Source organism: Lethenteron reissneri, chromosome 4, assembly GCF_015708825.2.
Source record: "Lethenteron reissneri isolate LAM-NWPU_2019-01 chromosome 4, ASM1570882v1, whole genome shotgun sequence".
Lineage (NCBI taxonomy): Eukaryota > Metazoa > Chordata > Hyperoartia > Petromyzontiformes > Petromyzontidae > Lethenteron > Lethenteron reissneri.
Window position 1 is genome coordinate 9,325,363 of NC_083782.1, and position 12,346 is coordinate 9,337,708.

At 45.4% G+C, this 12,346-nt stretch overlaps 1 protein-coding gene across 1 annotated transcript in view; it reads right to left on the reverse strand.

Moving 5' to 3' along the window:
- The window catches only part of LOC133350303 (uncharacterized), a 72,535-nt gene extending 70,593 nt beyond the window's left edge, over nt 1–1,942 (reverse strand). The window contains exon 1 of the mRNA XM_061564512.1: nt 1,693–1,942. Within this exon, the coding sequence (XP_061420496.1) occupies nt 1,693–1,767 (75 nt within the window). The 5' untranslated portion in view covers nt 1,768–1,942. The remainder of the gene's footprint in view (nt 1–1,692) is intronic.
- Nucleotides 1,943–12,346: the final 10,404 nt, after the last annotated feature.

The following is a 12,346-nucleotide window of genomic DNA, read 5'->3' on the forward strand; positions in this document are numbered from 1 at the left end:
TTATAGTTTACATAATTTCGCTTTAGATGATTTAAAGGAATGTGTTCTGTAACTTCGCGTCGAACTGAGACCCCAAAATCTTGCCTGTAACATTGGCAGTTCACCAGCATTGATTCAAGTCTGACTGCTGATGAGACACTGCATGTGGAAACCGGTCCAGTTTGCTTGTCTTGAAACACTGCTGTTGATCTTATGCACTCCCAGAAGGCCACATTTTATTAACGTGGAGACATGAATACAGCAATGAGATGTACTCATTCATGTATCCATGTTTCTGCTAATTTATATTGCTAATCTAGAATTCATGATTCTCCTTTGTTTAGAAATTAATATATGTTTTATTCTCTTCTTAGAAACTTGCTTGGGGTTCTTGGTCTCCCATCGTGTTCACTATTTCCTGATTTCACTTCAAGACTAAGTATATATACAGGAGTTCAACTTAACATTGCACTCAAAATGTAAGGCCTGAGTTAATGCATTCCACATAAGGCATCATTAAACATTTCGCAGCGTTTATGAACATGACTTGCAGGTCACGTTGCATTTTATCGCCTGAAATTATACTTTACTCACGTAAGTGTAAACATCGGTTGGGTAAACCACTCAAAAACCCACAATATCATCATGGAGCACTGCCCCTGATGCTCCTGGAGGCTTTATAACAAGCACCGCCTTGTGGGATGTCAACAGTGGTTGATGGGACGAACCCCAGTAAGCATGCAACGTTGGACTAATTTTGGCATGTGGCTCAGACCATTAAGTCCACGTTGGCCCATGTTTTACTTGGAAGCCACCTCAGAGAAGTGGAGAGACCACTGCAAGGAGGTACCGGTGTGACACAAACGGTCAATGTCAACAGCTCAATGGCCTAGAAGAATGAGAAATGTGGTTGTCCTATGCCCTATGGACAACCTGGTTCCCATCATGATAATGTGGAATTTCCACCACTGACTCAGAGCCACCAATTTAAATTCGTGCCACCCCACTGCTCGATAAAGAAGGACACTTTGATTGTGGCTTGACTGGCAGCTTGCGCAAATGGCTCCGCTTCAATATGATTCGTTTAACACGTAGGATTTCGCGACCAATATTCAGTATGGTTAACGGCATGAAAAAATAAACACAGAATTAGAACGCTCTATGCTTTACACATTCACAAATCGACACACTAGTTCATGCTATGTGTTTAAGCTGCAAACCCTAGCTCGGGCTTGACAGCCCATGTATCCGCTAGGATTGGTAATATAAATACTCTTTTGTGGGAAGGAAGCCGTGTTTATCCTTTATAAAGTCTGGCTCATTTCACGGTAAAGTGGATTCCCAGGGCCGCTGAGATTTGGACTGCCCAGTGCTTTGTTTGAGTGGTGGGATATTTTCACTTTCTATTCCTGGGATTTTGACATTTTAATTTAAATACTTTCCCCCAAAACCTCGCTGCTGAACGGCCACTATTTTCGCAAATCTCAAGAACGTACACCATTTCAACCGTGTGTTTCAAATAAAGTAATTCAAATTCTAAAAGTTTCATAAAAATGTTTATTAACACGGTTGGCTATGTACGGTGCGAATTGTCGACCTACATACATACGTGCATTAAACACGCAGATAAATAAATCATGCCATTCTGCAGAATATTTAAATTTTCTCAAACACAAGTCAATGGCAGTGCGCGCGCGTAATTATTCAACTTACCTCGATGCTCTCCGCGTGGATCGAATCCTCCAGGGCTTCCTGGCCATCCGATTGGCTGCCAGACCACGGAGACATCCCATTGGCTTGCACCAGCACATGACTCCAGCCTAGATGTGGAGCAACCGAGATCGAAATTATAACCTCCTGTCTGTCCACCCCATCTCATCCTGTTGACACAAATGGGCCCGTTAAACGGTCATGCCAAAGTAGCTTAAGGCTGCTACTCAATACCTGAGCCAATTTACGATAATTTTGTGAAAGTTTAAATTATGTATGCCAAGGGATACAATGTGGTTGAACCGCAAGGCATGATGTGAAAGCTCCCACAATAAATAATAAAAAAAGTACATTTGACATTCTCATCATTCTTCAAGCGCAAGGATATTACAAAGGTTTGATTTTAAACAGAAGAGTACAGAATAGTCTGCCAGTGGGCTTGATGTTGTTAAGAAATTTTCCCGATTAAGATTGGATATTTACATTTTGGAGGCCAGCACACGTGGCCGTCTGTTTTCAAATTATCGCAGGATCTTTAATGTTCACTGTGGGGAAGACTGTATTGTTTGGTTGTTTAATACACGCACAGTATTAACCAGGGTGGCCGCTGTATTCAAACCGTCGCAGCCCCTTCTTGTCGTGAGAATGCAAGTTGTGGTTAATTCGAAATTTAACATGGAGAGGGTTTACGACGTGCATTTTATGTCCGTGATCTGACCCAAAAATGTATTATGAATGTGATTGATTTTGTTTGTTACTTTAAGTTGTTATCATTGTTTGATATCCTTGTGCAGATAATTATCTCCGAGTCTCAAGACTCGTTTCAGGAGGATCTTGCTCGGATGTTTGTCTTTGTGAAGCTTCTACTTTGGGGAGAAACTGTCTTGCCCAGATGATTTTAAACGTTTGGCACATGTGATTCCTCTTGTTTAGAAAATAATATATCAAGGTCTGCGATGTTTAACATTTTAAGCAAATATTAGACTTACGTGGTTTGCTATACTTTTTCAAAACTAATTAAAATCTGAAATTTCTTAATCAAAATTACAGTATACAATACACCTTGACAGATAGTAATAAGAAAATACCTCAGCTTGGATATGTTACTGAACTCAGGATTTCCCAATCGTTTTTGTTGTTGTGACATTTGAGAATTGAATGTGTGATGTTGCCACCACGATAAAATAACGTGCAATTATTTAAGACTCGCGGCATTACGCAACCAAAAACTATTGCTTAATTATAGCCACCATAAAAAATGCCATAATAGAAGTTTTTGAGTTAGTTTGCATAAGTGTGTCTTTAAACCCACCACCACCCGACACAGCCAATTCTTAAGGTTGGTCACGTAAACAGAACGTGCCAATTCGTTACTAGTACAGCACGCCGGTGTGTTGGAGAGTAAACCCACAACATCTACAATTACAAACTCAAGTAAACAAGACTGAAGGTGTTCAAAGGAGATAGGAATTATGCCTCTTTTTATCATGGCACGTGTTACGTTGTCATTCGGGCTGAGCCAGTTTAAGAAAGCATCTGATGCCTGTCGTTAAAGAGGTGACAGAGCAGGGCCCGAGTTGAACAGGTGGCAACTTTTCCGCAATGATTTTGCCTGCAACAATGATCACGTGAATTTTCATCCGTTTTTAGCCTTGAACTGCGCTGATGAAAGGATGCAGGGTTGGTTGGCTTGCGATTGCAACTACCGCCATGCAATTCGATTCGAAGTCGTTTTGAAATGCGATTGGCTGAAATGAGGTCGTCATTGGCAACACGTCGGCAGAAAAAAAAATGGCTGCTAATTCCGTTTACGTGGGAAATCGTGCAAGATTATGTATTCGTTACAGTCGAATTAAGGTCTACTTATTTAAATACGTAAAAACTCAACATGTTCGTCAATAACACCGTGGCCTTAAAATGTTAAATATAGCAGCACGTAAATGGAGTATATATACATGTCGTATTTATATGCTTTGAAGTAGTAGCATTGCCCAAAATGTTGCCTATTCTATATTTGTACTCTTTAAAGCAGTGTTATTGACGAAAGAGTTCAGTTTTTGCTGTTTATGCTGGTGCACTACTGCCAACGCAGCATCATCAAATGTTATTAAGGTACTTAATTTTATATACAGCAATGTATTATTTTATTGATAAAGTGTTCCTATAGTGCCGCATAGTTTTGTTATATAGCGTGGGTAGGCCACAATTCCTTGCCTAGATTCCAAAGAACACAGGATGAGATGTTACTATCCTTTGTGCAAGCACTTCCAAGAGTTCATGAACAGTGAGCCTGGTGAAATTTGGGGAGCGCATCGTCAGTAGTGACCCTTTGGTTCCTAGGGTGTTTCGGCCTTTCATACTATACACCCTCCCCAAAGGCGGCCAGCGACAGGGTGATCAATCCTACGCTTGCGTCCCATTCCCAATTAGTCATAGGAGTTGCCTTGTTGTTGGTAGCCAACATCCCATGTTGCCTTGTTGATGAATTTCAGTTCAGCTCTTTAGCCAAGGGAATTTTGTAATTTTAATAACAATTAGTGTATTTAGAATCAGAATTTTGATTGTTAAACGGTCTTATTGGTTACTCAATATCTACTTCTAGGTAACTATTCGTCTGCCAAATGTACAAACTGTTACTCAATAAATATATCCAACGTGTCATTCTTATCATGCCCTGATATCAGTCTCTAACTCTTATTATCCACTCCATCTCTCAACCGGCCTCTGTATTTATGTGCTATGACGAAGAGCCATTCGCTGAAATATCGCCTGTTATATCTTTTTTCCTTGTAAGGCCACAGTGTCATTGACGAACGCGTTGAGTGTTTTTGTTATTTGTGTTTTTGCCCCATTGCCAATGCAGTGTCACTAAATAACTTATTTATCTCTGGGCTGGGGCACCGAGGAAAGACAGTCAGGTAGGTAGATACAATATTGGGCCTGTCCTCGCGTCTACTGAATTAATCATTATAATTATGGACTTAGCTTGGCTAGAATGGCTTAATAATGTGCAAACTGTTACAGTGAATACAAGAGCAATGCATTTATCACGTTTGACCCAAGCTTTTCTCAACATTTGGAGAATGCAGTAATAATTAGATGCAGTAGAGACGGCCAGCGGAATTGATTCGGTTATAACGAGCGGTTATGTGATTGAAGCTGCCCAGTTGCGAATCCTCGCGCAACCTTCACTCCCGTGGTTGCGAAGAGCGTGCTTGCCCATTCCCAAAGTACCTGCGGACATGGGACTCTCTACTCACTTCCGTTGGTTTGAGAAGTGTGAGTGATGCATTTGCAAATCTCAAATGAATCTCGAACTTCCGAGCAACTCTACCACGGTGCAGACGGGGTGCAGCGTTTGACTTGGGCGCTGCGGTGGCTAGGAGATGTTAACTCCCTTGCCTGGTGTCCAGGAGGTCGTGGGTTTGATCCTGACACCTGCTGTATATTTGGAGTTTGTATGTTCTCCCCGTAGCCACGTGGATTATTCTCCGGGTCCTCCGGTTTTTAAACCCTCCACATTGAAAATCAACGTGCGTTCAGAGTATTTGGCTGCTATACATTTCTACGTGATGGGCCACTTCCCTGAGCTATCATTTGTGACCAGGTTGCTTCTGATAAAAAGAGCTCAGCGGGCCTTACCTGGTAAACAAAGAATAGTTTTATTTTAACGTCACGTGAACGCAGCAGCGGCGGCAGCAGCAGACGCCGTGGAGGCAGTGAGTGAGAGAGCAAGAGGAGCAGAGGAGGCTTACTTTTGCAGGCCGAGAGCGCACTTAGCAGAGGGCACCAGAGAGGCGCAGCAGCAGCCGGAGCGTTTAGTCATGCCTGTGGAGGGTGAAGTTAGAGCTGGCAGCAGGGCAAAGGGGCTTGTTAGCAGCCGATCCGCAAGAGTGGCGCGAGGTCGCGGAGAGGAATGGATTGGGTGGGTGAGCGGAGTCGTCCGCTGGGAGCAGCGCCCCCGCTGACCCCCCCCCCCCTCCCCGGCACGTTGTCCGATTCACGCCGCTTGCACACAGTTCACTCCGTTGACCTGATCACCGCTACATGGCTCCACGGTGGCGGGATGTTAACTCCCCCACCTGGTATGCAGGAGGTCGTGGGTTATATTTTACTTTTTTTTTACATTTTACCAGGTAAGGCCCACACTAAGCAATGTAGCTCTTTTTCAGAAGAGACCTTGCCACAAATGATAGCCCAAAGAAGCGGCTTATCGTGTGGAAACTTGTAGTGGCCAAATACTCCAAGCGCGTGACGTTGATTCTAAATGTGGAGGGAAGAAACCGGAGGACCCGGAGAATAATCGACTCGAACATTCACACTCCAAATATACAGTAGGCGTCAGGGTCGGGATCAAACCCACAACCTCCTGTATACCAGGTGAGGGAGATAACATCTCGCCACTGTGGCGATCCATTCGATCCCAACCCTGACGCCTGCATATTTGGAGTGTTCGTGTTCTCCCCGTAGTCGAGTCAATTATTCTCCAAGTCGCCCGGTTTTTCCCTCTACATTTAGAACCATGCCTTTAGAGTATTTGGCTGCTAAAAATTTGCCACTTCGTTGAGCTATCATTTGTGGCCGGGTCGCTTCTAAAAAAAGAGCTATATAGCTCAGTGGGCATTACCTGGTAAAATAAAATAAAAAGTAAAACAGTTAAATGGCAGCGTGCAATTCAGTGATTAAATCACCCGAAATGTGCCCAACATTATCAGACCTCAGAAGCTGAGCAGGTTTAAGCCTGGCCAGTGCGTGCATAGGTGACCACCACGTGCGAAGGGCAGGTGCAGTAGGCGTAGCGGGCAGCAGAGGGCAGTGCAGAAAAAAAATCCACGTGGTGTTCTGTACCCCCCCCCCCACTCCACCTTCACTGACCAGCGTGTGGCAGTATGGTCAGTTAGCCCTCACGGACTGCAAGGTGTGGAGAGGCAGTGGATCATCCAGCAGTGGATTGACGGCGAAAGAGGCCAACGCGGACAGGCAGCTAACGGCGGCGCATGCCGTCACGCATCATCATTTAAAAAATCCGTGCGTGATACAATAACCCCACACGGCGCAGCTCGATGCACTGTGCTTTCAAATGACGTTCGTCCTTCGCACGTGGTTTTTGCCACCACACGCACTGCACTTTTACTGCAAGGTGAGATGCGCGTGACCTGTAGTACCTTTCCAGTGGTAAAAACGATGGCGTGCACTTATCCATAGCATTTACAACGGTGCTAAATGCCACGCAAAGCCCTGCGTTTATATACGCAGAATGGGAACGTACGGACACGCCGCAACATGTGTTTACAATTATTCGTTAGGAAAATGAAACACGCAAAATAGTTTACGCGATTAATCAGTTATACGGTTACGCAGTTACGCGGAGCCCAGTAGGCATGCTGCAATGACGCCAACAGCTGGATTGTGGTTTGAATCGTTGGATCTAACGTTTGCCAAATGTTCGCCAAAACGTTTGCACGTCCACTGAGTGTGCACTGAAGCGGGGTTGCACGTCTACCCGAAGGCAGTCACTTTTAGTGTGCATCCAGTGAAGTTTGTGACGAGCTTCGAGACTTGTTTTTGTTCTTTCAGAAAAAAACGCAGAGAGACAAGGGGACAAATGTAAGTCGCATTGCCGGAGTCTGCTTCCTTTGTTTCCTTTTCTTACGATTTAAACTATTTTTTTATTTTAGCAGGTAAGGCCCACTGAGCTGTACAGCTCTGTTTCGGACACGGTCTGGCCACAAATTATAGCCCGACGAAGTGGCTCATCACGTGGACATTCATAGCGGCCAAAGACTTGAAACGCGTGACGTTGATTCTAAATGTGGAGGAGGTCAAACGCGGAGGGCCCGGAGAAAATTTCACGCGAAGAGAGACATGCAAACTCCAAATATACAGCAGGCATCAGGGTCGGGATCGAACCCACGACCTCCTGTATACCAGGTGAAGGAGTTAACATCTCCTAACCACAGCTCCATCATCATGTTTCACCAACCCCAGATAAAGTCACCGGTTTACTAAGTGTGCTTTACACCGACTCTACCAACCACTGAGACATTCGAAATGTCATGAAAAAGTGTAAACTCAAAGATGTATTGCAGGAATTTTGTCGAGCAGCAGCTAATTTAGAATGCTCTTAAATGTGTCTAACACTTATAACCGCAGCCAGTCCCGAGTGAGCGAGTGAATAAGCGAGGGAATGATGTGAATTCTCATGACTTTTCTAGAAGGGCAAGAGCTCAAATTGATCAAAATATAGTCACGTGTATGAGTATATACTCATAAAATATCTGAGAACCAATGTCTTCGATATTGGCCTTGCTCCAAACATTGGAGAGTGGAAAATATTTTCAACTTTTTTTGCTATCAACCAAGGCCTAGAAAAGTTTGCATTCGCAGCTTTTCAAGAGTGCTGAATACAAACACGACAGCAAATATTGAAATCCTTGAACCAAACTTGCAGATTTTCCGCCCCCAATATTGGCGAAAAAAATTGTGTCTACGTTTTCACTGTTGAGCCTAGGCTTGCGAAAGTTCACACGTGAAGATGTTTCAAGGACGCTTAGTTAGCGTGCGATGGAATAGTTTCAACATCTCAATTTTTCGGCCACGTTTTGGAAGGGTGTTGATGCACAAGCATCGTGTGTCGTGACACACATGATGTATCATCCACAACCATGTGATCACATTTCAACCAATCACATTTCAGTATTATTTGCATGTATGCGTGAACGTACGTGGGCACTGCATGTCTACGCACGTGCGTTACATGTGCACGTGCGTTAGTACGTATAAACGTACATATAGTTGGGTACAACATGTGTACGTAGCGTGGACGTGGTGAAGCATGTGGTTAATTCACTGCAATTGGAGGGGGGGTTGGTGAATCACGCAGAGATTGCCATGTTAATGAGACCTGTCGAAGCTGCCTCGGTAAAAAAATGAATGACATTATTTTTATTATGAACCGAATATTTGGTTTCCAAGCCGAAACATTACTGTTTGTATCGCCAGCGTACTGTGTTTCAATCCATTGTGCTCAACCAAGATTTTTTTTTAAACATCCATACACCGTACAGACGTTTGCGAGGGCTAAGGATGTCAATACCAAGGGCTGTAATAATGGGGGGGGACCTCTACGACATACTGATGATCAGGTTTCATGCATGAAATGCCAAACCCTGTAAAGTTTGGAGCAAATCCTGAGCTACCGAGTCACTGACGCGTCCTTCCCTTCGAGTGCTTGCTCGCGAAAATGTGCTGACCGACGTGGAATTTTCTCCCACTCGAAGCTAAATTTGGTCGATAATTATTCACAGCTGGTTAGAGAATGCAGACTAAGACTTAACTTTGATTTACAAAATAATGATTGTGGTATTATTATTGGTTATCCAGCCATGAGGAGGCTGAGACGGAGCACTTTTGACTCCTGATCGGAAGTTTCACGAGTTCAACTCCCAGGGTTAACTCAGCCCATCATGTCTCTTGTGAAATTTTTTTAAGTCAGTACCACTTCTTGGTGAGTCAGCGGTGGTTGTTCTATGGGATATGATGGCTCTGGCATGACAATGTGGAAGTTCCTCCATTGGCTCGGCACCACGAATGCCCCATGCTCATTTGAGCCTCTCTATACACAACACGGTAATATGTGTGATCATCATAGCAATGAACCGTTGGGTCTCTGCCACAATTGCGAACGCCTTATTCAAGCTCCATGTAATCCGAGGCTCTGTAAACACGTGATTACGTGTGTCCGTGACAGGATTTGTTGACACTGTTACTCATGTTGTGTTATCAAGCACCGTTTATTGTTTATCCCGTTCACAGGAAGTCCTGGCGTGGGTTTCGGGTAAACAAATGAACAAGATGCAAAAAAACAAAAAATTATAATTTGTAATTTGTTTTTTTTTGCATCTTGTTCATTTGCACATTCCCACCCAGCAATGCCCTCTCGCTGCCGCCACTGCCGACGTCCTGGGCCGTGGCTGCACCACGAACTGCAATGTTTGTGCGAATCCATGTTACATACCTCTTGCGCGCATGCAAAATTCTTGGCCATATTTTAAGACGGAAGACTGTGGCTTTTGTCGCGGTGTTGGTAACTGCTTTTTCGCGAGTGTGTGCGGTGTCAACCTCAATGGCTGATTGTTAACAGCGCTTGCTTCCGCAGTCTATAGGCCCAAGAGGGGGAACTTTGTGCGTGAGCGTGTGGTGGTGGTGGTGTTGTGTGTTCCAGTTAACTCGACACACGAGCAGGTGAATTGCTGTTGGTATGCATCCGCCAAGGCCCTCACGGAACCTTCGGCAGTGGTGTGGCCTGCGTCACGCGCGCCTGGCACACCTTTGTTCTGCCCAAAGGAGATGGCGACCGATCCCACCACACCAGCTGGTCAGTTTAGGCTTCGTGTTGATCTTATTTCTGCATTGTGAATGGAGCTTGTCTGAGATTATTCTGGCACCTATGTTTGTCTTCCGAGCAAAGATGCAGAAACTTCGGTCGATTGATACGTGAAGCTTAACGACTGGGCCTCCTATAGGTTGATTTCGTCTACAATGAGGGTCTGGTGCAGTGCAGTCGTAAACATCAGCACTGGGCAATGCGTCGGCTATGCACGGTGTGGACACACCACATCCTGGTGTGCAGTGTCACACTTGGCTAGACGTTCTCTAACGGCGCTTGCAGCTGCAGCCTACCAGGATAATCCCACGGGACCTTTTTGTTCACGTGTACATTATGTTTACGACGGTGCCTATCTCTAAAAATAATCCCCAATTCATCCGCGAAGGCCACGCCGAGTCCACGGACTTTCATGAGCGAGGGTCCTGTGGCCACATTGGGTTTTTAGTTCACAGAGGTTTTCAGCCAACTCATGAGTTGTTTATAGCAGTGGGAGGAAACAGGATCACCCGGAGAAGAGCTATCGTTTGCGATAGCCAGGTCACCTCTGAAAAAGAGCTATACAAATTTCGATTTAAAGCTTTCGTGACTGCAGGGATTCATCTTCTTGGTTCTTTCGGTAAAGTCACGTAGAAGGGAAGTAATAAAATAATAAAATAAAACATAATAAGATAATTCTCACGACGTTTCGGCCACAACGCAAGCAGCCGTCCTCAGGTGAAGAAACAGGTCTGTCGGGAAGACAGTCTGAAGACTCTGTCTTCCCGACCTGAGGACGGCTGCTTGCGTTGTGGCCGAAACGTCGTGAGAATTATTTTATTATGTTTAATTTTTATTATTTTATAACTTCCCTTCTACGTGACTTTACCGAAAGAACCAAGAAGAAGAGCTATACAGCTCAGTGGGCCTGACCTGGTAAAATAAATACAAATTTGTTTAAACAGATTAGTTTGGGTCGCAGGGAGCGAACAAACACACGAAGGTCCGTGTCACCATCCCCGTTAAAGCAGAGGTGTCGTACTTCCAAGCCAGCGCCTCCAGCCTCTCTGTTCACTGCAGAAGCCGAGAGAGCCATGCTGACCTCGCATGCAAAACGACGAACACGATGAACCTCACACCCCCCGGCCTGCTCGCCCCCCCCCCCCTGGGATAAAAATTTCCAGGCGTCTTGCGAGGACGCCGTGCCACCGTTTGGTTCCGGGCAGGAAAAATATCCAGAGGAAGACCGCCCTTACCGCGAAGGAGCACGCGCTGGCTTGGCTCGGATGTGAGTGGAAAAGGGTTATTGTTGGTGTTGGTGTCATCATTATAATCGTAACAACGGCCAAGCGGGCCGGACCCATGTCATACCGGAATCGATACGGGCTAAGTCTTGTTCCCATGAACCACACGGCCTCACCCCCCTCGGGGTTCCACCCCCTCCTTCCGTCCCCCCCCCCCCCCCGTCCCCCCACTTCTCCCTCGGCGATTGTGGATGTGCCGGGAGGGTGGCCGCATGGTTGTGGACGTGAGGAATCCGAAAGCCTCTCGCGCTGCTCGGAGGAAGGGGGGGGGGGGAGAAGGAGCCTTTGCGGCGGTGAGGAAGAGAAACGTGGATCGTGAAGTGGAGGGGGTTAGAAACAAATGGGTGATGTGCACTGTTACGTGGAGATGGAGAGCGAGAGAAAATGGAGGAGAACAAACACATTAATAAGTTAAAAGAAGAGCAGCGGCAGAAAGGTGACCACTCAACACAGCTTTATTCCAACAGAACCTCAGTGTACAAGAGAAATAAAACATCAACGCACGGCGACATGGTGTTCACAGTTGTTTAGAAATGACAAGACGGCTCAGATTATTTGTTAATCGCAGTGCAGAGAGAGGGGGAGGGGGGAGCATGGAGACTGAGCAGAAACCGTTTGTCAGTCAGAATCTCGCCGGACCTCACTGCAGCACCTTAGACGGCTTAAAGGTCACGACCCCGACCGTGGATCGAGGAGGCCTACGTCAAATCGCTGTACTCCTCAATTAAAGGTTCACCGAAATTCACCACCGAGTTGCCTCCCAGTGGATGTTATGAACTGAGCTCCGTGATGGTGCCAATCAGCTACGGAAGGCCGGATATTTCTCCGAAAGAAAAGACGCCCCAAGCTTTGTGCTACCGTTTTTTTGACTCAATCGGTCGTTTAAAAAAGGAATTTGTATTAATTTATTTTTAAATGAAAAAACGTAAATTCTCGAACGGAGCCGAACTTATTTTTTTGATTTCCGCGTGCACGTTGAACTTCTTTT